This window comes from Delphinus delphis, chromosome 1, assembly GCF_949987515.2.
Source record: "Delphinus delphis chromosome 1, mDelDel1.2, whole genome shotgun sequence".
NCBI classification, from domain to species: Eukaryota; Metazoa; Chordata; class Mammalia; order Artiodactyla; family Delphinidae; genus Delphinus; species Delphinus delphis.
The window spans coordinates 17,499,925-17,527,185 of record NC_082683.1 but is presented as its reverse complement, the minus strand read 5'-3'; the positions used below and the strand labels follow the sequence as shown (position 1 = coordinate 17,527,185).

At 55.1% G+C, this 27,261-nt stretch overlaps 1 protein-coding gene across 1 annotated transcript in view; it reads right to left on the bottom strand.

Moving 5' to 3' along the window:
- The window catches only part of EPHB2 (EPH receptor B2), a 185,917-nt gene that overhangs the window by 96,964 nt on the left and 61,692 nt on the right, over nucleotides 1-27,261 (bottom strand). The window contains exons 2-3 of the mRNA XM_060015781.2: nucleotides 24,050-24,114; nucleotides 20,139-20,823 (exon numbers count right to left, since the gene is read on the bottom strand). Coding sequence (XP_059871764.1) covers nucleotides 20,139-20,823; nucleotides 24,050-24,114 — 750 coding nt within the window. The remainder of the gene's footprint in view (nucleotides 1-20,138; nucleotides 20,824-24,049; nucleotides 24,115-27,261) is intronic.

Sequence of the window (27,261 nt, the reverse complement as noted above, 5' to 3'; positions counted from 1 at the left end):
ACCCTGGTCTGGGAGGCTGGCTGGGTTCCAGTCCCAGCTGTGCCATTCACTTGCCATTTGGCTCCCCAGCCTCAGTTCCCCCACCCGAACAATTAGGGCTGGGCAGGATGGTGTGTGAGGGAGGGTTCTGCAGTGCTCCCTCCAGCATCCTGGGAATTGAGGTTCTTCTGAAGAGCCGGCCTTGCTGGGCTCCCGCTGCATACAAACAGGCTCCGCCTCCCACCCAGGGGCAGCTTCCTCGGCTCACGCCATTCTTTTGTCTTCTCTCCCCAGGCTCACCCTCCGGGGTCCTCAGACACATCTGCAGCCCCCCAGAAGGCACATATGCACTGGCAATCCCTCTCTCTCTCACACACACACACAAAGTCACACACACACACACATATGCATGCACACACACACACACACCTGCCTTATTCTCACCCTCACCCCCACCCCATAGAATCTCAGTCTCTGTCCCCCTCCCACGCTCAAAGGCTTACTGACCCTGGGTCCAGTGGGTGGGAGGGAGGTTGCTACTCACAGCCTCTGATCCCCTCCTGCCCAGCTGGCTGGGCTGGGTGGTCGAGGGGAGGTGAAGGGAGCGGGCAGAGGGCGAGAGCGTCCTGGGGCCAGACTTCTCAGGCTGTGGGAGGGGAGGTCAGCTCCTGAAAGGGAGGGCCCAAGTTGGGCCATAAGGGGAGGGGGAGGTCTGGAATTTCCACCACAGGGAGCACTGCGGGAGGCTGGGAGATGGTACCCCGAGCCCACTCTGGGCCCGCAGCCCCTTGTTTAAGCTATTCAAAGGCCCTGATGAGGAAACTGAGGCTCAGAGAGGATGGGTGTGGCTCAAGGACACACAAATGGGATCATGCTAAACCGGGGCACCACTGAAGTCCCTTCAGAATCAACAGGCCAGGCCCCCTGTGGCCAGCACGGGACAGAGATGATGGGTGGATGATGTGGGCTCCGGAGGTGGGTGGCTTATCCCAAGCCTGCAGGATTCCAGCCTTGGCGAGGAGAGGGGCCAACCACGGGCGCTCGAGGACCCCTAGACTGACTGACAAACTCGAAGCTGACCAGGCCTTAGGCTGAATCCCCAGCAGTGGCTCCCACTAAGGTCTGGCCCCAGAGTCACTCAGGACTGAGGCTGACCTCTTCCCTGTGACCCTTGACCCTGGCCCCTCCGTCTGCCCTCATGTACTGACCTCAGGGGCAAATGGACTCTGATCATGGCTCTACCAGCTCCCCAGAGCCTGAAGGGGTGACTTCTCCCAGCCACCTGCCTTCCAGTGGGCCGTGAGTCCTCTGAGGGTAGAGCCTGCTCTTCTCTTTTGTCTTCCACGGCCATTCCCAAGCACCTACTGTGTGGGGCAGAACACCCGAGCCTCACACAGCCCTTCCAGGCCAAGTCTCCTGTCCCCTTTTACAGATGAGAAAACTGAGACTCAGAGGTGGAGGCACCTGCTCAGGGCATGGAGTGAATGTGACCCAGGGCTGCGTGAACCTGTAGCCTTCCCCCGACCTCACCTGGGCGGGGGGTGGGCGTGCGGGTGGGCAGTCAGGGTGTGTGGGCAGCAAACAAACGGCCTGGCCAGGTGACTCCACGGGTCGGCAGGTGAGCAGACCACGGTAGCCACCCTGGGTATGTGTACCACGCCCCTCTCTACGGGGGAAGGTTGGGGGGCTGCTTCTGGACCCCAGCTTGACCCCTGTGTCTGGGTTGAGAAGGGCTTCACTTTTCCAGCCCACAGCTCACCGAGGCTCCAGGTGAGTCCAAGGTGGGCAAGGGATCTCCTTAGGGTCGGAGAGAAAAAGGTGAGGAAGGGCGAGGGGGAGGGGGAGACACAGAGGAAGTGGGAGGAGAGACCCAGAGGACAGACAGTCAGATGGAGGATGAGACAGAGACCTGGAGCCCCATTAAGGTAGAGAAACCAAGAGATGGAAGAAGAAAGAAAACACAGGAGGAGGGGGAGAGGGAGACAGAAGGAGGGAGGGGGGAGGGAGACAGAAGGCGGGAGGAGGGAGGGACTGGGAGATGTGGGCACATACATGCAGGCAGGGCCAGGGCTGAGCCCAGAGAGGCCTCCACCTGGAAGTGGAAAGATGGGGAGTGGGGAGGGGGGAGGTCCCTGGGGGGGGGTCATCAGCTGTGAAGGAGGGAGTGGGTGAGAAGATGTGAGAGTGAGTGGGTCTGTGTGACTGAGCGAGTCTTCAGGCCCAGGTAGGTGTGGGAAGCAGATCAGGGTGTCTTTCCTTGGTCTCTTAGGTCTACACACCCTTCTCATTTTGTATTCACAAGGACTGAGCTGAAAGATTACTTCATAATTAACATGGTCTTTAGTGGCAGGATGGGGATGAGTGCCAATTTGTTATTTTTTAAAAAGGCAACACGTAAGGAAGAACTGGTCAATTGACTGATTGGTTTTCTCCAGCCAGCCTGCCATCCATCCATCCATCCATCCACCCACCCACCCACCCACCACTCAGGCACTGTGCTGGGACAGGAGAACCAAAAACATAAACCCAGCAAACTCCTATCTGCACTGGCTGTGGCAGCCCAGAGTGGTGGGAAAGGTCCACGGGGGTCCTGAATTTAAATGCTGGTCCCATAAATTAACATACTCTCTGAGTCTGGGCAACCCCTTTGCCTCTCTGAACCATTTTCTCACTTGTAAAATAGGGTGGTGGTTCCTGCTCCCCGGGTTGATGTGGGATCCCAGGAGCCAGTGTATGTAAGAGGCCCGGTTCTCTAATGTGTGCTCTTAGGCACTGTGGCCTCCCTTGGCTCTCCCGTCCCACCTCCGTGATGATTCTTACTGAAGATGCTGATACCCCAAGCTGCCAACCCTGCCGGGCCCGGGAGGTGGTCACAGCTGTGCAGCCCCGCTGGGGCTCTGGGGTAGGAGGTGGGTCAGCCCTGCCCAGCCCAGGCAGCTGTGGAATGAGGATGGGGATGAGGGTGGGCAGGGGCCTCTCCCCGGGAAGCCCCACACCTGCCCTGCCTCTCATGCCTAGAATATTCGGCGCCTCCTCAAGCTATTTCTGCTCGTTCTCCAGGTCTCAGCTCAGGTGCAGCTTCCTCTAAGAAGCCCGCTGGGACGCCCGGGCTGAGTGTGGTCCCATCCCCGCCTCCCCGTGTCCCTTGTGGGCCCTCACGGTCCTGAGCTTCCCCTTTACATATGCCATCGCTGTGAGCTCCTGGAGGCGGAAGCCACGTTGGATGCAAATCCCTCTCTGTGCTTGGGCCTAGGACAAGGCCCAGTGCACTGTAGGCTCCAGCCATTTCTGGAGAGGCTGGGGCATTTGTTGGCCCATATTCTGCCTGGTGCTCCTGGGGTTGGGGATGAGGCTGCTGCTTTCCCTGAGGTCCAGAAATCCATTTCTTCAGCCACCAAATCCCTCCTTGGGGAGGGGGCACCGGGGACTCTCCCAACTTAGGAGTTGGGGGTGGGGTCAGGGCGACCCGGGGGTAGGAGGGGGTTAGAGAAATCCTAGCTCTGCCTCAGACTGGCCCTCTGTCCTTGGGACCCTCATGTTCCTTGGCAGTAAACCAAGAGGATAACTTCATGGCGGTGGGTGTGGGAGGGCAGGGTCTTGGCCTTGACCTGGCAGCCAGGCCAGGGAGCAGTTGTGGTGGGTGATTCTTCAGACACCACCATGCAGTGGCCGCCCCGCTTTCCATTCCTCGGGGTTTCCCCTCCCAATCACAGGTAAAGTATTTTGCAAATGAAGCATCAATATCCCGCCCCTGCAAGCACACGAACCCCTGTGGCCCCTCCTAGGCGGAGATTCAGGTGTCTCCCCAACAGCAGGTGGACCCGAGCTTGGCTGCCAGCTCTGCTTGAGTCTAGCTTTGCAACCAGACAACCCGACTGGGCTGGGCCATCACTTCCCCAGGCATCCCCTACAGGCCAAGGTAGCCCACTCCAGGCCAAGGCCACCCTGCCTCCTGGCCCCTCTTCCCCATGCTGGGTTCCACACAGAGCAGAGTGGCCCCCTCCACTCTCACCGGGACGTGACACTCACCAGCATCACTTCTGGTCCCATCTGGGGAGAGCCCCCCACCCCACCCCCCACCCCCGCCCCCGGCAGCTAATCCCCACAAAGCCCAGCGCTGGGCCTGGCATGACAAGCAGGCCCCGCACTGCCTGCAGCTCCGCCGGGCGTGCTCGGAGGGACCGAGGCGGGATTCGGTGCGGCTGTCACTCTCTCTGTCCGTTCCTCTAATTGGATTCCCAACACGCAGAGGTTGGCAGAAACGCTGGGGAGAGGAGAATCAAAGGGAAGGGGCGTCCGGGAGATAAAGAGAGGCATTCTTCCCGGGCCACAAAGACTGCAGCGCGAGGGGCGGGAAGGGACCTCAGCGAGGGGCTGCCCATCTGGAGGGCGCCGGGGCGGGGAGAGGGCGGGGAGAGCCAGAGCAGGCTCCTGGGAGGCAGAGGCTGAGGGCCTGCTTTCCTCCGCCTCGTGCTTCCCCACTTCTACTCATGCAGTGCCTTGGGCTTGTATGCCACCCAGCCCGCTTTGGGGAATGGGCATCCTTCGAGGCCTAACCTCTTGCTCCCATCTGCTCTAGGAAGTGTTCTCCGAATGCTCGGGAAGGCCTAGGAGTCGGCTGGACCTGGGTCCCAATGCTGGCTTGCCCCCTGCTGCCCCCTGGGAGGTTCGCGCAGGCCCTTGCAGCTCTCTGGCCTGTTTCCTCCTCTGTGGAGTGGGGATAACACAGAGAGGGTGCACGGGGTTGGGGCGACACAGTTCAAATGTGCCCCTTCCCTTCCTCCTAGAAGCACCATGGCTCCTCTGCTGGCCTGTCCCCCACTGGCCCTGCTTTGGTGTCTCGTGTAGACACAGCCTTTCTCCCCAGGAAGAAGGCAAAAGTGCTGCATAAACAAAACACCTCAGACAGATATGAGAGGAATGACGATCCCAGCCTGGGCAGGGCCTTGCGGTCATGTCTTTACCACCGTCTGGACCTCTTTGGCAGATGAGAAACCGGAGGTTCTGGGAAGTGAGGGCAATGCCCAAGGCCACCGACCAGAAAACATCGGAGCCTGGTGAAGAACTCACCCGGGCCAGCACCATCACCGCACCCCTCCAGGGCCCCCCCATGCTTTCCTGTACAGCATAAGCACATTTTGCATGGACGTGTTGTGCACACAACCAGCAGGGAAGGCGGGCAGGCCAAGGATAGAGGCTTGCTGCAAAATGGCCCGATTTGCTTTAAGGATGTTGGAGCCACTGACTTTGGTTCATGAAAGAGACATGAAGAGGACCTCAAAGAGAATTTCTAAGAGACAGAAAATCAACGGCCCTGACATTCTGGCCCCCAGAAAGTGTGTGTGTGAGTGTGTGTATGTGTGTATCTCCCCCACCCTCCCCTGCCACCAACACACATATTTCACTGGTGGGTCCAGTGCACCACAGACACGCATGCTCACAAGTACACATTTCCAAGTGCATGTGCATCTGGTTTGATACAATGTATACGTGAACATATACACTCTGGCTTGATCTCCTTGTGGTTGGATATGCAAACATACACACACCTACTTGACCCAGGACACACACACCCAAGGACAGGGATCCCCTCATACAATGATGGGTGCACACACTCATTCTGTGGCACCTATGCTCCTGGATGGGCACTGGTCCAAGTGATCCTGCACACACATGTGCTGGGACAGGTCAGACAGACACAGGAACATACAAACACAAAGGCAGTAATGACTCCCAGTGGGCTCCAGGGTGAACTGCGCGGGCAAGGGCACGTACAGGCCCCACCCCTGAAATGTACGCACATGCTCTTATGTCCAGAGGTGTTCCAACCACACACGTGGATGGATGTTGGGTCAGTGGGCACACTGCTACACATACAGGCACACAGACTCCCAGCAGGCCCAGCACACACTCTCCCACGTCTAACGGGGCCAGTGCACACACACAGGCAGGTGTGTCGCGGATGCACTGACCCAGCACATGTGTGTGTGCACATCCCTCCCAGGCCTCCAGGGAGCTCCCACAGACAGACAGCTCTGACAGCAGGGTGTGGGGGGAGGGCAGCCCAGGGCTGCAGTTGCCAGGGATACGGATGTGGGGCTCCCAAAGCTTCGTGGCCCGCCCAGCCGGCGCAAAGAGGCCAGCGACCACCCTCAGGTCTTTAAAATGTTGCTCATCAGATGGTGACGCCTCTAAGAGAAGAAGCTCGAGTCTGGTTCCCTGGAAGGAGCCAACCTAACATGAGGCTTTGGGTCCAGCATTTGCCGGGGACACAGGGGTCAGAGGCGGGAAATAGCTCTGACTGGCCCCCAAGTCCCACCTGGCCCTTTGCCCATGCTCCACTGGACAAGAGGGGTTAAGGGGTCTTACTTGCTGAGTGGCCTGGAGCAAAGGAAGTCACCTGCTCTCTATGAACCTCAGTCTCCTCATCTGCACAAGGGGATGGCAACAGCCCTGAGCTTTAGATAGCAAGGTCCAGGCTGTGATCGGCACTGACCACGTGCCACATGCTGGGTGCTGTGTTCAGTGCTTTACTTTGATCATTGCACTGAGTCCTCACGACTCACCTGTAACATTCCATTTATTATTACACCCATTATTTAGATGAGGAGGTGGAGGCTTTGGGAAGTGAGTCGCCTGCCCGGAGCCACACAGCTAGTAAATGTCAGCGCCAGTATTAGAACCTAGGCAGCTGGCTCTTACCTACGTCTCTAAACCTTCCTGCTTGAGGGCGCTAGAGTGTGGCAGGTAACCTGGGGTCACTATCCTGGTGTCGCAGATGGTCACAGCTGCCCTGCTGGCCTCTCGAGGGGCATGTGAGGACCAGGAAGAACAGAATCAGAGGGTGTTAGTGCAGAAGAGTCATTCTGTAGCTGGTGACAATGAGCCCCAGAGACGGGGTGGGGTGGGGAGGTGCTCTGCCAGGGTCCCAGGGTGAGTAGGACAGCCCATATTCGGACCCAGGCACCCTGACTCTGGGAGCTGCTTCTGTGCCGCTCAATAAAAGCACCCTGTCTAGTTAAAACAACGCCAAGCCACAAGTATGTATTAGGCACCTGCTGTGTACCCAGGCTTGCTTGTAACCGAGAGGGGATTACCAACCAAGCCCCGGCCCCCTTAATCATGTACACACGCTCTGCTCTTCAGGTGCACTGCCTGCTGACCCCCTGCCCCCAAGGAACATTCTTTCCTGAAGCAGGAGCACCCCCTCCACTCCCCATCGCTTTCCTATCTTCTGAGCTCGCATGACTCCTCTGGGCCTCTTCTAAACCCTGTGAGGCTGGGACTACAGGCCCCATTTAACAGTGAGGAAACTGAGGCTCAGAGCAAAGGCCTCCTCAAGTAAGTCAGGCAATAGGGCTGGGGTCTGAACCTGAGATCGGAGACTCGGCGGGCTGGGCGTCTCCTCCCGCTCTGCGTCTGCACAGACCCGGGCCTGTGGTGGGCTCCCCCAGGCTCCTACTGAGAGGTGGGTCCCCCAGCAGGCCCCGGTCTAGGTCGACCATGCAGGGAGTCCAAACACCATTGGGCCAGCGCAGGCAAGGGAGCAAGAGCTGGAATTAATGTTTGTTGATGTGAAAATACAAGGAAGACTGAAGGATGCTCCCTGAGGTCCCCAGCTCCTGGATTTAAGATTTTTACAGGAAATGCTGAGTCCCAAGAAAAAGAACCCTCAATCCGTGCCTGGAAACACCTGTTCCAACCACAGACAGATCTGCTATGCATCCTGGCTAAGTTGGTCCCTCTGGAGCCGGAAGAGCCCTCGGCTTCTCCAAGGGCCTCTGTTAGCATCATCGCTCACATCAGGGTTGGGAGGGTACAGGGCGTGAAACTGGGGTGAGTGGGTCTCTGCAGCTAACATTTATGGAGTAGTTTCTATGAGCTAAACATCAGTCTAGAAACTGGACACAGTGGTGGACAAAACAGAAACATCTGCCCTCATGGAGCCTGCATTTCAGCTGGGGAGACAAGTAGGTAAGGAACAAAGAAACAGTATGTCAGATGGCAGCAAGGGCAACGGAGAAAAGTAAAGCAGGGAAGGGGGACGGGCTGCGTGCACGCGTGTGTATGTGCATGTGTGCATGTGAATATATACGCACCCTTTGGAAAACTAGGGCAACGGGGGACCTTGGTGAAAAGGTGACGTTCGGGCAGAGACCTGAAGAAGGTGAGAGGGCAATCAATGTAGACACTTGAGGAAAGAACATTCCAGGCAGAAGAAACCACCATGGACGTCAGCGGGTCTGGAGCGGAGGAGGCAAGGAGGAAATGGGAAAAGATGGGTCCGAGAGAGGGGAGGGACGGATCACGGAGGGATCTGTGGGACCTTTCAGCTTTTGCATTATGTAAGACGAGGGGCTTCGGGGGATTCTGAGCAGAGGTGGGACGTGACTACTTTTTTTTTTTGGCCACACTGCACGGCTTGCGGGATCTTAGTTCCCCGACCAGGGATCGAACCCAGGCCCCAGCAGTGAAAGCGTTGAGTTCTAACCACTGGACAGCCAGGGGAATTCCCATGATCTACATTTTAGAGGGACCTCTGGCTGCAGGGCAGGGAACAGGGAGGAAGCATGGTGGAGATGTCCACTAGGTAGTTAGGTATGTGAATCTGGACTTTAGAGAAGAGGTCCAGGCTGGAGATTGACCAGAGAGGGCCTGCATGGAACCACCCAGGGAGGGAGAGGGAAGAGGAGGCCACGGACTCAGCACCGGGGCCTCCGAGGTAGAGAGGTGGGAGTTGAGTGGGAACTGGCCACGAAGCACCCGGCAAGGCACGAGGGACACCAGGAGACAGTGGTTACTCTGATAAACGCTCCTCAGGGAAGCCAAGGCCTGGAAACTGACCGCTGAATTGGCGACATGGGTCACTCATGGCCTTGATTAGGAGCAGATTTAGTGGAATGATGGGGCAGAGGTCTGATATAAACGGGTGCAAGAGAGGTCTCGGAACAGGAATCAGCAGCAAGGGGGCTGGGAGGGTCACAGCCTGGGTGTCAGAGTCAAACCGACCCAATGACCCAGCTCTAGTCTTAGCTCTGACCCTTCCTAGCGGTGAGCCTTGGGCAGCGCACCTCACCTCACTGAGCCTTAATTTCCTTGTCGGAAGAACGGGGATAGGGACTTTCCTGGTGGTCCAGTGGTTAAGAATCCACCTTCCAGTGCAGGGGACGTGGTTTTGATCCCTGGTCGGGGAACTAAGATCCCACATGCCGCGGAGCAACTAAGTCCACACGCCACAACTACTGAGCTCGCGTGCTGTGGAGCCCGTGCTCCACAACTAGAGAGAAGCCCGCGTGCTGCAAAGAAGAGTCCGTGAGCCGCAGTGAAAGATCCCGCATGCTCCAACTAAGACCTGACGCAGCCAAAGATAAATAAATAAATAAACATTAAAAAAAAAAAAAAAAAGAACAGGGGTGATATCTCTCTTACTTCCTAGGGTTGTCGAGAGACAAATGAGATAAGGATTGTGAAAAAATTGTATTCACAATGAGACGTACAAACATTCCAGTGAGAAGACGGCAGGTTTTGGATTTCATTGCGGGCTCTACCATTCATTAGCTGTGTGATCTTGAGCTGGTTGTTTAACCTCCTTAAGCCTCCACTTGCTCCTCTATAAAATGAAAATAACAACTGTACCCAACTTCTGGGGACTACAGGGACCCAGTATTCTACACCAAGCCTAGGGCATAAGGCCGGGCGCACAGTGGGCACTCAACCAACGCGCGTCCCTACCTCGCTGGGCTCTGGTCTCTGTTACTTATAATCGGAGTCCAGCGGGAGGTACAGGGAGTGGGGTACAGGGACCCTGAGTTTGATTGCTGGGTCTCTGGATAAGCCATTTCATCTAACGTCTTTGGGCCTCAGCTTTTATGAGTGTGAAGTTGGTGCTCAGTGGCCTTGGCCCCTTTGTTTGGGGTGGGGTGGGGAGCAGAGGACAAGAGATAAGGTTCACGTGCTGCGTCTGGATGCCAGTGACGTGGGAGTGCTTGCGTGTTTGTGACCCTCTCCTGGGTTCGCGGATGGGTCGGGCAGATGGGTTACCGTGACCAGGAAACAAATCCCTGTGACGAAAACAACAGCTTCATCCAACCTCCATGGAAAAAAGACTGGGAAGGCCTGGTGAAGGAGCAGAGAGCCCGAGGAACCAGAGAGGGCAGGAGTCTGAAGGGCAGCCCAGCCCTCAGGGTGACCCCTGGGCCGCCAGCCACGGGCTCCTTTACCCGTATGGCTGTCGGGGGCTGATTCACATCCTGCCGATCCCACCCACACCTTCCTCTTCACACAAACCGTGTGTCCTCGGGGCCACCAGGAACTCTTCCAGGCCACCTCTCCTCACCTAGGATGGAGACTAAGGCGTTTCAGGGAACGCTGGGGTCTTGTCCCTGAGGAGGTGGAGGCAAAGGATGGGGGCTATCTGACTGAACATCACGAGGGGCCCCAGCGAGACCCTGGGCCTAGGAGGCCGGAGCACTGGGTTCAAGTCCCAGCTCTGCCACCAAAGTACACTGTGACCATGGGAGAGTCTGGTCCCCTCTCGGCTTCAGTTTTCCTGGCCTCTAAAATAGCGCTAATAACCTTCGCCTTGCTTCTCTCATGTGGGTATCATTCAGATCAAAGTATCTCACGGGGTGAGACCAAATGCTACACAAAAGCAGCCTCTAATCTCTTCTGGAATGAGGCAGAGTGTAAGTAAATAAATACTGTACATATGTAAGACATTATAATTACAAATGGCATCCCCCCACCCCCCGCCAGGCTACGGAAAAAAAAAAAACCCTGTTTGGTATAGTGTGAAGAATTCTCATTAGGACTTCGGGAGGCCTGAGTTCTGATTCCAGCTCTGTACCTGACAGGGTGAGTGGATCTGGGCAAGTGACCCCACCCCTGGCCTGTTCCAAAGCCTTGGTAGAGGTCAGATGCTGGTTTTAGAGGGGTTTTATAAGTTCTGTCAGAGCAGAATTAACAACGTAATGTCCTACCACACCCCTGACCCAAGGAAGGCAGTCTAGGGTGTGGGAAGGGACTCGAGCTTTGCCAGGCAGGTTTCAGTTCAAGCTTCTTACCTGCTGTGTGGCCTTGGGCAGCTCCCTTTCCCTCTCTGGGCCTCGGTTCCCCTCTGAGGTTCAAGCTCATACCTAGACACTAGGAGCAGGGGGAGCAGGGAGAAGCAGCAGGATGGGGGCAGAGGACAAAGGATCCTAGGGAGGAGGTGCCCAGCAGGGCGGGGTGGAGGCCAGAACAGGGCCTGTGGGGCCTGAGCCAGCTGCCGCAGAGCAATGAAAATCTCTTAACCACACAGAATTGTTAACAGCTCCCAAATCCTGTTGTACCACAGGCTTAGAAAGGCTTAAACTGTTAAATGCATAAACTTCCTCAATAAACGGGCTTCTCTCGCCAGATCCCGAAGCCCAGCCAGATGAAAAGGCAGCCGCTGGAGGGAGGGAGCTTCCCCAGCTGTTTATGGCCCTGCCAGAGTGTTCTGGAGGCAGCCTGCGGCCAAACCCATCAACCTGATGCCTTCAGGGTCCGAGGCCAGTCTGGGGCTGAGAGGGGGCAGCGCTGGGGCTCCAGGGTCAGATGACCTGAGTTCAAATCCTATCCCTTCCTAATTGGGTCACCTTGGACAAACAAGCTGCTTCACCTCTCAGAGCCTCAGTTTCCTCTTCTGTAAAATAGGGATGAGGATACCTAACCCCGAGGGTGACTGGGAGTCAGTGAGACCCTGAGTGGGGAGCTGCCTGGTCCACCAAGCCTTTCTGACACCTCCAAGAAGTAGGAGGCACGAGAGTACACCCCTGCCTCTGCCAACTATGAGGGGTGTGATGGTTGGCCCTCAGTCTCAGTTTTCTAATTAGATGGGGGGATTCCAGAAGGTAACCGGGCAGGAAGGGAGCATGACGTGAGCACTTGGTAAATGTTGCGTGGGGGCCGGGGGGACTCTTCTCTCTGGCCGGAGGTTAGCCAGGGGTAGGTGGGCCTCCTTCCCCGAGGCCATTTCACGGCTTGGCACGAGGAGAGGAGGCCTACGGGGGGCTCCCCCACCCCTTAGCCTTTGCCCTGGGACTGTGCTCCATCCTGCCCTACATCTCTTTTTTTTAACATCTTTATTGGGGTATAATTGCTTTACAATGGTGTGTTATGCCCTACATCTCTTGATATGAAAGCAACGTGTCCTCCGAGGCACAGCCGTGAGCCTCCCTCCTCCCCTCGGAAGCCCTTCTGGTTGCCCCCTCCTTTCTTTGAGGTCTCACAGACTCACACGTGAGCCCCTCAGCTGGTTATTTGTCAAACTCTTCTTACATCTCAGGGGCTCCTGGGTAATGGGGAGGTGGGCAGGGCAGAGTACATTCAGATATCCACTCACTCCCGGGTAATCACTTGTCCCAGCAAGCTGGAGAAAGCTGGGTTCATATTCTGCCTCGGCTACTTACTGGCTGTGTGGCCTTGGAAAACTCACTGATCCTCTCTGGACCTCAGTCTCATCATCTGTAAATGGACCTAATCGTATCAACGGAAGATTCAATAAGATAGTGGAGCAGAGCATATAACACAGAGCTGGGCACACAGGAGGTACCTTTCACCCTTTGCCCTGGCCTTCTCCAATCCTCTCAGGACTCCTTTTAGCCTCTGCCTCATTCAGCCCTTTGAGAGTGCTGGCAGCCCCTCTGCCCTTCTCCCTTGGCTAAGAATACTTCTCCTGTACCCCCACTCCCCCAGATGGCTGGGGGTCAGCAAGAGGCCAGGGTTAAAAAAGAAAATCAGTATCATTTCTGACTATCTTTTTCCTGCCTCCACCTCCTCCCATTCTCCAAAGCCCTGGGAAAATGGCTCCTCCTCCAGGAAGCCTCCCCAGCTCTCTCCTGACTCCCTCCCAAGTGCCCCAAGGTTACAGTTACAGATGGAGCCAACTCCTCTATACCAGACTGGAAGCTCCATGAGGGCAAGAAGGGCTTTCCTCATGTCTGCAGTCCCCACACCTGGTTCAGGGACTGGCGCACAGCAGGTGCCTGAGGAGTGTTATTCACTATGTGTTAGCTTCTTGGTCCTCTATGAAGACATCACCTGATCTCCCCACGAAGCAAAAAAATCAGAAACTGGAGTTCAGTGGATGGCTGATGGCTGGCTGGCCAGCGGGCTGGATAGATGGACAAACAGATGGATTAATGGATGGAGAGATGGATAGATATTTGTGAACAAAAATAGATGCTTTGAGAGCATACAGAAAAGGGGAAGTGGGGAGGGGGTACTTCTAATTTTTAAGAGCAAAGACTTGAATAGCCTGTACTGGCCAGGGTCCCCATCCAATTCCCTTCTCGAAAGGCTGGCCTGTGTGGTCTCAGCCCTGGCCTGAGCCTGGGGGTCTGGAGGGGTTATCTATCACCCTTCCCCCTCCCCAAGCTGGGCGTCTCCACCCTGCCCTTGAAGAGAAGCAGCAGAACTTTCTGTGTGGGGGTCTGGGCCGTTCCTCCCACCCAGCACTCCAACCCTCACCCCCTTTTCCCCAGCCAGCACAGGCCTTGCCAGCTGGATGCCTCCCTCCTCCTCACCCCGAGACTGACCGCACCCACCCCCAGAGGCTTGCCAGATACATCTGGGCCACTGGTTCGGCCTCTGTGGGAAGGGCTGGAGCTGAGAGCAGGGTGGGAAGGAGGCCACCCTGAGGGTGGCCCAGGATCCAACCCTGAGGGCCCAGAGAGGACCCCTGGCCCCTCCCTACCTTGGCTGGGGAGGCACAGGATTCTGGGAGTGAAATAGAAAATAAAGCCACAGGCATAATATCCCATGCTGGTGAGTATGTGGGGAAACAGACACTCTCGAAGACTGCTGCCAGGAGGGTAATTCAGCCCAGCCTTTCTGGATGGTAATCTGGCAATGTGCATCAAAAGCTCAAAAAAAGCACATACCCTTTGACCCTACAATTCCATGCCTGGAGACATGTCCTACACAGATGCCAGCAGCAGTGCAAAAAGGCAGAGGGACAATGAAGTCCATGCCAGCATTTAAGATAGTGAAAAACTGCAAGCAATCTCCACGCGGATCACCAGAGAACTGGTAAATAAACTATGGTACGTCTATCTATTATGGAATTCTAAGAGCCTTCCCAAATGATGATCCAACATGACATGGAAAAATGCCCACAAAATATTAATAAGTCAAAAATCCTCATGTATTCTCAGAAGGAATCTATTTTTTCTTTTTAAAAAGATCAATATGTTTAAATACATCTAAATACACCTAGAAGGATCCACACCCGTCTGTTAACAGTGGTTACTCTCTGTGTGACTTTAATTTTCTCCTTTTGGCTTATCAGTAATTTCTAAAGATTCCACAAATAACCTGTATTGCTTTTGTGATAAGGAAAAGTTATTTTTTCCTCAAAATAAAAAAGCTCATTAGGAGAAAAAAAAAAGTCCACAGGCAAGACAGTGTTTGTAAAAGTCCTTATTTTTCTAACACTTTTCTAGGTATTTTCTCATTTACTCTGCACAGCAGTGCATCTGTTTACTCTGCTCTGCAGATGGGAAAACAAAGACCAGGAGAAGGTCCACTGCTTGCCCAAGGTCACACAGCTAGCAAGAGGCAGGGCTGGGGTTTGAAGAAACAGGTCTCCATGGCCAAGGTCAAGGAGAGGCCATGGGTGGGGGAGAGAGCAGGGCTCGGGGCTGCCAAGCAGGGCAGGGGGAGGAGAGGGAGAGGCTGGGAGGAGAAGCCAGGCAGCTGGGAACTGGGAAGTCTGAGTTGGAGCCAGGGGCTCAACATGTGTGTGCAAGCACCTCCCACCCCCTCACCCCCCTAACCCGCTGGCTCGCAGTCCCTCTCCCTGTCCAAGCTAAACATGAAAAATCCCATTACACCCCAATAGCATCACGGCAATCACGCTCACTGTGGAACTGCCTCTGGATCCGTTAGAGACGCACGTCTGCCGTGGGGAGAGAGGAGGTCCGGGTCCCCAGCGGTTGCTGGGCTGGGGGCTCCCTCTGATGGGCAGGGAGTAGCAAGTAGGGGCTTCATTAGGGAAGGAGAGACCAAGGGGCACAGGGATATGGAGACAAACTTGGAGAAACTGAGGCAGGGACACATTCACAGTAAACCCCATAAACATCTGGAAAGAGTCAGGCAAACAGACTCAGGGCTTGGGTGGGAGCAGCTGCTGCAGAGGAGGAATTCCAAGGCCACTCCCCTGCCCCCCCCCACCCCCCACCAGCAAATCAGCTGGTGGCAAGCCCCAGTGGGAACTGTGATCCTGAGGAGGCTGGGGACTGGGGTAGGGGAAGGGGGCAGAGTTCTTCTGAAGGAAGTCCCAGGAGTCTCCCACCTGGTGTCTGTGTGGCCAGTGCAGGCCCAGATTAGGCACTCAATGAACCATGAATAGATGAATGAAGAGGAGAAAGTCGTACCCCAGCTCTGCACCCACTAGGGCCTTGGACACCCACCAAACATGCCCTATACTGTCACACCTTGGGTCTTTATTCATGCAGTTTCTCGACCTACAATTCCTCCCCTCCCTTCACCCATCCACATCCCACTCACTCTTCAAGACCTAATTCAAATGTCACCTCCTCCTTGAAGCCCTCCCAGATGCCCAGTCGGTAAAGCTGCCTTCTTCCTCATATTCTCAAAGTACTTTGCCTGGATAGACTTCATTTCTGGAAGGACCATGCTCTGCCTTATTCCCTTGTGTCTGCATGCTCTGCTTGCCCACGAGCCACTTGAAGCCAAACCGTGACTCTCAGGAGCTCTCCTCCAGCCATCCCAGGACAGCCTCAGTCAGCTCAAATGACACCTCTTCCAGGAAGCCTTCCTTGAACCACCTGGCTAAAGCAGATCCTCCTTTTGATCTCTTTTGTTGTACCCTATATTTTTCTTTTCACTCCTCACAGTTTATAACTATTTTATTTATTTGTTTATTAACTTTATTTCCTCCATCTTCCCCCATCCACCCACCCAGACCAAAACTCTGGGAGGGCAGTGAATGTGTCCCTCTTGGTCACATCTGTGTTCCCTAGCACTGGCATGTGCCTAGCTCAGAGAAGGAACTCAATCAATATCTGTTAGAGGGCTAAACGCACACAGGGGGTACCCAATACATGCTTGTTGAGGGGCTAATTGGCTTTTCCGAGCCCCTCCCCTCCCCACTGTGCCCTGCACACAACAAACAGGCACTAGAGGAAGTTGGTCTGAATGAGTCAGTTTAGTCCATAGTTTCATGAACCACTCAGTGCACTGGGAACACCCAGTCCATCATTAGCCACCACTGCCCACCCCTGGGATCGCTGCCATTCCCCATGAGGACTCACCTACTCCCCCCCCGCCCCCCACCCCCCACCGTCAAGTTTTCTCTAATCTGTATTTCTCTCAGAAAGCAATGGCTTCTTTCCCCATCATGTTATGTTTCAATATTAAATGGATCTTTCCAAACCACATCCTCCCAGAGATTCTGCTGATGTCCCCTCCCACCCTTTAGGGTGGATGCTCCCTGGGGTGGTGGTGGGGCTGGCCTTGAGTCCTGCTCGGTCTGGCCAAGGATGTGTGAACACATTGTGTGTCTGAGCTAATAGTCCTGGTATAGGAGTATCAGTGCTGCTTGTTTAAAAATGCTGATTCTTGGCCCTACCTCAGAGGCACAGAACCAGACCTGGGAAAGAGGTCTGGACCAGACCCAGGAATCTGTATTCTAATCAACTTCCCAGCAGATCCTGAGGCACAGTAAAGGCTGAGAATCCCTGAGCTGGAGATGGGGAAAGCACTTTGCCAACCCCCAGATGTGAACAGTAATCATCATTCCTACACGTCCTGGGCTGGCGGGGCCAGCGCCTGCGGGACTTCGGCTGAAGCGGCCCCACATCTGGGCTGGCGGGGCCAGCGCCTGCGGGACTTCGGCTGAAGCAGCCCCACATCTGGGTGGCGGCACACATGCCACAGCGGCAGCTGGTGTCCTTCTGGCTCCCTGAGCTCATTAATCACACCTTGACTGGCCTCCACTTACATCCAGTAGCCAGCTGGGCTGGGCTGGGCCTCGTCCGGGGGCTGGGGGGGAGGGGGGAAGCCAGCGCTGGACACACTCTGCCCCAGCATTACCTCGAACTCCCACCCCTTGCAAGAAGCAGCTCAGACTCTGATTCTGTGACAGGCCACCTCTGCCATGGCCCCAGGGGCCCCACCTCCTGGCATTTACACCCTGTGTAATTCCCTCCCCTGGAGCATGGACTGAATTTGGTGACTCACTTTTAATGAAGATAATACAGCAGAAGTAATGAGATGTCACTTCTGAGATGAGATTATAAAAAGATGTGGCTTCTGTCTTGAGTGCTCTCTCTTTTACGCTCCCTCTCTCGGATCATGTGCTCGGGGGAAGCCACTGCACGTGTGAGAGGCCCACGTGGGAGGGACTGAGGCCTGCAAACAACCGCATGAGGGAATGTGGAAGCAGATCCCTCCCTGGTCAAGCCTTCAGATGAAACTGCAGCCCCAGCCTACAGCCTGCTTGCAACCTCAGGAGAGACCTTGAGCCAAAGGCACCCATCTAAGCTGTGCCTGGTTCCTGACTCTAAGAAACTGAGGTAATAAATGCTTGTTGTTCACTACTGAAGCCCGTGCTCCACAAGAGAAGCCACCGCAATGAGAAGCCCGTGCACTGCAACAAAGAGTAGCCCCTGCTCGCCACAACTAGAGAAAGCCCGCGGGCAGCAACGAAGACTCAACACAGCCATAAATAAATAAATAAATACATGCTTGTTGTTCTAAGCAGCTAAATTTTGGGCTAACTTGTTATGCAGCAATAGATAACTAATACACCTCTTCATCTGGGCACCACTCCAGCCACAGTTCTTCTTACATCTCTCCTTGCACCCTTAGCCACAGCCACACCAAACAATTGACCAGTCCCCCTAATGAGGCACACTGATTCATGTCCCCAGGTCTCTGCTGCTGCTGAGCCAACCTCCAGAAGGACTGGGCCACCTGATTAATGTACACCTCTCCCAAGACTCAGCTCCAATGTCACCTCCTCTCTGAAGCCTTCCCTTTTTCTGTGCCCACCTCAGCCTGAGCAGTTCCTATTAAAACAAGTCTAACACATTCCCACCCTTGTTCATTTACAGTCGGTCTCCTCTGCTAGACTGTGAGCTCCTAGAAGGCAAGGCCATAGTTGGACTCTCTTCTATCTTACCTGGTGCTTAGCACAAGGTCTGACACAGAGGAGGTACAGGGTTGACGAGTGAATAACCAATAGGCAATGAGTGCCTGATTCTGTTCCCCATGGCCTGTCTCACCCCTGCCATGTCCCAGGGCTGTGCACCTTCACACTCAAGTAAAGGAAACCAGATTTGTTGTCTTCCCTAAGAAACCAGCCTTTTCTCCCAATGCCCCCATTTCTTTTCCAAGACAATCACAGCCCTGCAAGCTGGAATTCCTGGTTCCCTCTGATTCCTCTCCCTCCTCCCTTTCCAATCTGTCTCCACATCTCATCTCACTCACTGCCAAAACGTCCCTTGACTGCACCCCTCCTCTTCCCCAGCACTGTGGACGCCCAGTCCATGCAGCCATCCTGAGATCACTGCAGCAGCTCCCCCACAGGCCACTGCTCTTGTCTCTTATACACCCACTTATCCTCCCAGGACCCTTAAAATGCTGCCTCAGAGGGCTGGAGGGAGGAGCCATGGGGATGGTGGATGCGACAGAATTTCATAAAGGAGAGGATCATTGCGATTACCCTGGGCTAAACTCTAACTGGCTCTTCGAGGCCCCTGGAAAAGGTCCAAACTCGTAGCCTGGCGCCTGGAACACCCCAGGACCCAATTCCAATTGGGAAGGCAAGAGGAAGTGGCACAAGCAGGCTTCAAGTCTCCTATGTCACCACCATCACCACCATAGCTCACACTGCAGAGAACCTGTGCCACGCTGGGCTGTATATGTGGCATCTCATTTAGTTAACATTTATTAACCTCTTACTGTATATTAGAAGCCATCAAAAGTGCTTTACGTGTCTTAAGGTCTTGAATCCTCACAACTACCCTATGAAAGAGGGTTTCACAACTCGGATCAGGACGTCCAACTAGTAACCGGCAGGGCTGGAATTTGAACCCAGGTCTGTCTACCTTCACGGCCTTCTCACCACCATGCAGTACCTCGTACAAACTTCTTATGTTTACACACCACTTTGGTGACTCTTGGCCATAATCAAATACTACCTGTACTATTGTTTACTTAATATTTTTCTTTAAATTAACTTAAGGGGCACAGTGGTTAAGAGGGTAGTTTGGAATTACATTGCCTGGGTAAGATTCTGTGCTACCTCCACTTATTCACTGTATGAACTGTGCATGAGCTGTGATTTCTTCCTATAAAATTGCACTTTCCTTCATAGGGTTCTCGTGAGGATTAAATGAGTTAGACATGTAAAGTGCTCAGCACACAGTAAGAATGGTAATCAGGAGGGCTGGCTCACAGCGGAGCTGCACTTCCCCATCTCTTTGAATTGGAAGTAACCACATCACTTGCCTTGGCCATTGAAACGTGCACAGGAGTGACGTCTGAGCCATTCCGGGGGGGAAGATTTAGATCCCATATACAATCTGTCACACTTGCTCCTTCCTTCTGCCCTGGTGATCACAACATTCCAAATGGGGGCGTCTCCATCTGCTTGGCTCCCAGAGGGAGGAATCCCAAGCTGACTCACAATGTACAGGTAGCATTAAGTGAGAAATAAACTTTTACTGTTTTGTCACTTCGGCGTGGCCTGGCCTATACTGACTGATACAGCAAAAGCTCAATGAAGGTTCTCTTATAAGTGTTATTTACTATGACTTATACATTTTCTTAAAAAGGAAACCACATCACTTTTGTAAATGAAGAAATGAAGTGTCACCTGGCATCATTACGTAATAATTAAAAGGAGAACCATTTATCCTCAGCTAACATCAGCCTGCATACCCCCTGTAGTACGTACACACACCACCGTTCAAGAAGTGCTGTTTAACGCCTCCCTCTAAGAAGCTGAGCGACGGCTGTAGATTTGGAAACCCTGGCCACAGAGGGCCTCATGGCCAGCTCCAGGCCTCTGTGCTCACCAGCCTCCCCTCCCAGCTGCCAGGTTCAAGTCTGCAGCCAACACCAACTCCACACGCTTGCAGGGGCACCTGCCCCACCGTGGCCCTTACCTCGGCAAACAGTGCCATTCTCCACGGCCTCGAAGCCCGCTTTGCACATGCAGCGCCCGATGGGCACCAGCCACTCGCCGTCCCCGTTACAGTAGAGCTTGATGGGCACGTCCACCTCCTCCGCGTTGGCGATGCAGCTACCCCGGGCAGCCACCAGCGATGTGCTCTCAGCACCGGACAGAGTCTCCTGGAAGATGGCGCCGTTCTGGATAATGCGGGGGCACTTGCGGTAGAAGACGCGCACGGCGATGAGAGACATGCAGCCGCCATAGTCCTGGAAGGCCAGGTAGAAGCCGCTGCGGGACACGGGCCCGAAGCTCCGCACCTCGGTGTTGATCTTCATGACCCGGCCACCAAGGTCCACCTGGGAGAAGCTCTCGTCGGCGGCAATGGTGTCCACCTTCACCCACGGGTTCTCCATCCAGTTGGGGAAGGTCTTGGTGGCCGAGTCGAAATCGGCCTCATAGTAATAGAGATTGAAGGTCTCTTTGCAGGAGCCAGGCACGCTGGGGATGCTGCTGCAGTCACGCACTGAGAACTTCATCTCTACGTGGATGCGGTGGGCGCCGCGGCGCCGGATGAACTTGGTCCGTAGCCAGTTGTTCTGGCTCGATTCAAACACATTGCACACCTGGTACGTGCGGATCGTGTTCATGTTCTCATCGTAGCCACTCACCTCTTCCCACTGCGGGTGAAATGCTAGTCAGGTGGGGGAGGTAGGGGCTTAGCCCCAGGGAACACCCTGTCTAAGAGGGGAGGCACAGACTCTTCCCTAGGGAATCCTCCAGTCTGATGGGGGTAGACAGGACACCTACCATCAGGGGCCTCCTGGTCTAATGGGGGAGGCACAGACCCTAGCTAAGGGAGCTTCCAGTCTGATGATGGAGACATGATGCTTACCATCAGAGAACTCTAAGCTGAGCGGGAGACATAGCCTTGGCTCTGAGGAATCCCCCAGTCTATGAGGGAGACATGCCAATCTGATGGGAAGGGCACACACCCTGCTCTTGGTATTGCCCTAGTCAACGTGGGAGATGTGACCCTTACCCCCAGGGGTAACTAATCTGATAAAGAAGACGTGGCCCCTGTTCCTGGGAAGCTCCCACCTGGAAGGGAAACCAGGGAGAGGCCCACCCTGTCTGAAAGCAGACAGAGCTTGCGCTTGGGGAGCTACCAGTCTGATGGGGGACACAGGAATTCTGCCGGCCGGGAGCTCCCTGTCTGATCAGGGAGACACAGTCCTTGCCCTTGGGGATTCCCAGTCCAATGGAAGAAGAGCCCTCACCCCCATAACAGGAAGACAAGGCCTTCCCCCATGAGAGCAGCTCTGCTCTGGGGCCTTAAGTGGCTAAGACGGTGCCTGGAGGGACACCTTCCCGCCTTCCCGCCTGGGGTCCGCACTTCGGCGCTTCACTGGGCCCCGGCCTGGGATCTCCCCCAGCTGCGAGTTCCCAAGCCCCCCGGCTGGAAGGGGCTGGGCAGGGCCATGGAAAGTTGGAAATGGAAGGGCACAGGCCGTGTTCCCTCCACAGACGCTCACAGGCCAAGCTCACTCGTAGGCTGCGCCTTTGTTCACACTTTTGTGACCCCTCGAGCACCTTTCGTCTCTCTGTCCATCCTCTGGAACCTCTTGCCACGGGCTCTCCCTCCACTGCAGTGTTCGCATTCACCGACTCTCCCTTGGGCCCTCGGGGACAACCTGCCTGGACAAGTGCCGGGCACCCCCGGCACCCCCGGCCCTCTTGGTCTGGTCTCCACAGCGGGACTGAGAGCTCGTTGGGCTCAGCCACCCATCCCCTCCTTCTCCTGTGCCCCCCTTGGTGTTGGGCTGGCTGCGTCTGGGGTAGACCCAACAGCAGAGTGAACCCCACTCACCTATGCTGGGCCAAGGGTGGGTGCTGTAACAGGATCTCATTTCTTTGTCATGATTATCACATGTGGTAAGTAGGATTATTTCTATTTTAGATGAGGGAGTAGAGACCAGAGAAGCGAGGTCACCTGACCCAGGTCACACAGACCCAGACCCAGACCCAGACCCATGCTTGTGCGCACTGTCTTGAAACATGAGGACCCAACAGTGGCCCAGGAGTCCTGGGTTTTGTCCCAGCTCTGCTAACTTGATGTGTGGCCTTAGGCAAGTCACTGCCCCTCTCTGGGGCTCTATTTCCCCAACTGCCAAATGTGACTTTGGGGGGGGACGGGGGCAAGTGGTGGGAGAGGTGTCACCCTCTTTGTCCTTTTGCCTCCCTCAGATTCTCCAGGCCAAGTCTGCACAGGGCGGGGTGGTGTTTGCCAGCCCAGGGAGGGCTGATGCTGTGAAGGGCAAGCGTGCGTGGGGAAGGCTGAGCTGGCCCAGCCGCTCCTTCAGTGGTGGCTCTGAAGCTCCCTACGTTGCATTTAATTTTTTTTTTTTTGTGGCACCATGTGACAAAGTCAGCCCCTTGTTTCAATCACTGCTCTTCTTCGGAACTTAATTAGAGCACTTAATTAGAGCAGTCTGCCTTTCTCCCCTCTCTCTAATTAACATGCAGAGGCCCTGCAGCCTAAACACCCCAAATAATTGCGTCCGGGGGCCCTGCAGCCCAGCCTGGCCTCATTACTGGCAGGGTGGGGATGTGCGCCCAGCCGCCTTCACAGATGGAAAATTGGTGACAAGAAAGAGCCACAGAAAGAGGCCTGACCCTGGGGCCCTGCCTATTGAGAGCACAGACCTGAGGGGGGTGGGGGGACGCAGCTCCTTGGGGTAGCAGCTGAGTCCCAGCGGAGGAGCTGGGATGGGGGGAAGGGAAGGGATGGGCTGTGGGAGCCCAGAGCCCTCCCCAGAGACCAGGGGGATGAGGAGGGAATGATACTAGGACTGACAATGATGACGGTGACAGTTACTATAGCTACCTGTCACTAGGAGCCCACTCTACATCAGGCACCGTGCTAGACACGTTGCAGGAGAACCTCACAACAGTCCTGTGAGGAAGACATGATTATCACCATTTTATAGATGAGGAAACTAAAGCTCAGACAGGTTAAGGAACTGGCCCAAAATTACACAGCTGGTGAGTGGCAGAATTGGGACAGAATTTCAGGAGTGTCTGACCCCACAGTCTCTATGTAACTGCTGGGCTGGTTGTTATGGGAAGAAAGAGGAATCTCAAATTGTGCCTGGTCTTGCTCTCGGGAAGCTCGCAGCCTCCATGGGCTCAGACCACTGGACCCAAGGCAGTGGGATGATAAGAGCTCAGGAAGGGGGAGCCTAGTGTTACGGGGACCCAGAAAAGGGACCCAGAAGACTCGGTCACAGCCCTGGATGCAAACCTGAGCCCTCATCACTTACTAGCCATAGGGTCCCTGGCAGGTGGCTATAGCTCTCCGAGCCTCAGTTTCTGCACCTGTAAAATGGAGGGGATTCCTCCTCATAGGACTGGAGATGACGTAAAGGTGCTTTGATATAGTACGACACACAGTAGGTGCTCAGGAAATGACAATTCACCTTCCTCATCTATAAAATGGGGGTAGTGCGTGTACCACTTCTCAGCCTCGCTTTTATTTATTTGTTATTTTTTGGCCACACTGTGTGGCTTGTGGGATCTTCGTTTCCCAACCAGGGATCAAACCCAGGCCCTCGGCAGTGGAAGCGCAGAGTCCTAACCACTGGACCGCCAGGGAATTCCCTCAGCCTCCCGTTTAGAAGTCTATGGGATAAAGTCTGAAAGCATCCAGCATGTTGTCATGGTAACTAGCACTCCATCAATGGTAGGGGACCAGCAGGGTGGGGCAATGAGAGGCCAGGTCCTGGGACCTGAAGGAGGAGAAGGGGTTGGAATTTGGCGGGGTGGGGGAGGCGGGGCATCTGGGCCCTGCAGCAGAACCCGAGGTATCCTGGGAGACCAGGCAGGGTTTGAGGACCACTGACTCACCCCTGATGGAGGATGCACAATCCAGCCCAGCTCCGCCGTCGCTGTGGTTGAGTCCATCAGCGTTTCTGTGGAGACAGCAAAGAGTCATCACTGAGCTGCCTATGAAGCACCGTCAATCACCAAGAACCTACCTCCTGAGGGCCTGCTCTACAGAGCGCTACTTCCATTGCTCCGAACAATCATCTGGATCTAACCCTATAGACTACCCTCCCTTTAGGTCCTGCCTCTCACTCCATAATCCCGCCCACTCACACACTCCAGCCAATCATCTGATTCTATTCCTCTAGACTCCACCCCTTAAGGTCCAACTCCAGCCCTTTCACACAGGATTATGCCCCACCCTCTTAGCTAATCACATCCCTCCAACCTAGGTATTGCCCCTCTGCTCCTTTACTGGTAGGGAAGGGTCTTAATCTGGGGTCTCCTGGATGGGTTTCAGAGAGTCCTCAGGAAATCTCAAATTTTAACTTCAGACTTAGGGTTCTGTTAGCTTTTCCACTTGCATCAAATTCTCAGAACTGGAATGTTGGCCTTACAGGGGCCTCCCTTGGGTCCCAGCCAAGCCGCATCAGTTATCCCACATTGGCCCTCTGGCACACACCTCCTGTGAGGGATACCTTTCCCCCCTTCTCCAGGAACTTGGGGTTCTCCACTGTGTCCTCAACCCTGGGCCCCCTCCCCTAGGGTTCAGCCAACTCTGCCCCTAGGATAGGGCCCTGGGGATGGAGGGGTGTTAAGGGGTGAGCACTGTGTTCAGTGGGGCCAGACCATCACCTGCCCTCTGGGGGTTCAGGAAACTCAGATCAGCTTCTGAACCAGCCAGGCCCCACTTGCCTCCCCTTATTCCAGCAGCTGGAGGAAAAGAACCATACGGCCAATGATAAAGGAGACCCACAGGGCCAGAGAGATCCCCAATCACGCCCAGATCAGGCTCAGCACCCCTCCCTCTACCCCTTTCCTGCCACAGGGGATTCCAAATACTTTTTGAACTGAACTACAATGCACTGAGAAGATTTAAATTGCTCGAGTATTCAATCACCAGATATATCCTGATGCCCATTAGGTACCAAGCACTGTACTGGATACCCTGAGGGAAAGAACGGTGACTAGCAAAGCCCTACCATGGAGCAGTTCACAGTCTGCTAGTGGAGATGGGGTAGGAATACAAATAGTTGTGAGAGGGTAGGCGGAGAGACCCAGAGCATCACAGCTGGACCTTCCACACCACCTAGATCAGCGAGAGTGAGCGAGAGGCGTGCTTGCAGCTATGCTCCAATTCTGTGCCCAGGACACATCACTAATCAATCCCCACACTCTGCGGCTACACAATGCTTCTCACCACAGTGCTCCAGGAGACGAACACCCACCATTTGAGATGCTATCCCTGGTCTAGCCTAACTGCCTCATTTTAGAAATAGGGCAACTGAGGCACAGAGAAGGGAAGAGACTTCCTAAAGATCACACAGGAGCTGGTGGCAGAGTGGGAGGTGAGGGTCTCCTGCTTCCTACCCTATAAACTTCTAGACACTTAGTTTGATGGCCTGGGCTGGATGAACTAGGGCAGAGAGAGTGGGGGCAGGGTAACACAGTGTCCAGGCCTCTGTGAAGGTCAAAATGGGAGTAACAAGGTCTCGAACTAGGGCAGGGGAGGTATGGATGGGAGGGTGGGAGAGAAGGAAGCATTCAGCCAGAGGTGACCCCAGTCGGACCTGTGAGCTGACAAGGGAGGATGTGGCAGTGTCCTCATGACCGCCTGTGGCTTGTGTCTGCGGTCACTGTGTCCCTTTGCACTGGCGGCTGGCGAGGGGGGAGGAGGGTGCCAGGGACGGTGGAGTCCAGTGCCAAGGGCATCTTTCTGATGGCAAATTGGAGGGAAGTTGTATTGTGCTGCTTTGGAGCTGAAAAAAAGGTTCCTTTTCACACTCCGAATGCTACGGATTTTTCCTCCTGGAGAGAACAAGGGCTGAACTTTTAACCTGTTTTCTCTCATCGGCCTCAGCCAGAGACGCGCCAAGCCGGGCTCTCTGCCTGGGCCCGAGGAACAGCTGCTGGGAGCCGTGTGGAACAAGGGAGAGAGGAGACTCTGCTTGGGACCAGAAAGGGGTCGGGAGGGGGAGGCAAGCCGCCAAGCAGGTGGCCCCACCCCTTGGCTGGATTCTTGGGCTGACCCAGAGGCCAAGCACTAGAGGATTCCACAGCCCAGAGAAGGGCCTGTGAACTGACATCCCCATCGCCTGGGTGGAAACTCAGGCCCAGGGTGGGCAAATGACTTGCCGAAAGTCACGCACTAAAGGCTGGTCCTCAAACTCTGGGCTCCCGGGGAGCTCAGGCTTGGGGGTTCCACTGCCCTCCCCGCCTCAGCCTCCCACCACATCTGGAACCAGCAAGGGGAGGATCTCAGAAGGACAGGAAGTCCATGGGCAGGCTGGTTCACAGCAAGAAGGGGCGAAAAGGAGGGTCCAGCTTGCATGTCCCCTGGGAAGGACACAGAAGGCCGGCACCTCCTGGGCTCCCTTCTCACCAAGCTCATCCTGGGCTCTGCCTTGAAGGCTGCCTCTGGGAAAGCTGTTACCCCTGGGGCCGTGGCAGGAGGGAACCCCGGGGTGTTCTCCCTACAACTTCCCCTTGGCCTTCTGCCTTTCCATGTCGACACCTCCCTCCACCCTCTGCAAAAGAGGCAGCTAAGCAGAGCAGATCAACTGGGGTCGGGAGGTCAGACTTCAATTCCAATACCCGCTCTGCCACCCACTTGCCTTGTAACCCTGGACAGGCAACCTTTGTAAGCCTCAGTTTCCTCACCTGGAGAATGGCCATAATACCCTCCGAGGGTGGACAGGAGGACGCAAGGAGACGGAAGGTCTGTTAGCTTGCAGCCCAGCGCAAAGCAGATCGTCAATAAGCGGCAGCTATTCTTTCTTAGACCGAGTGTGGTGCTTTTTGGCCGACCCAGCGCCTGCACACACCCAGCGTTTCCTCTGGGCTCGTTAGGTGGCCCCGCAAGTGAAGGCGAGTCCAAGCAGCTCCCGCCACACCCCAGACCACGCTTGCCAACATCTGACAAACATCAGCCTCTCGCTCAAGGGCCGTGGCCCCTGGGGAGCCCCTCCTGGCCCGTCTGGTGCTGCTTTCCTGGGATGCCCTGGTTTCCTCTTCGTTTCTCTCAAACCAAGCCCCAAAGTCAAACTCAGTTTCCCGGGGAATCTGCGGTCAGT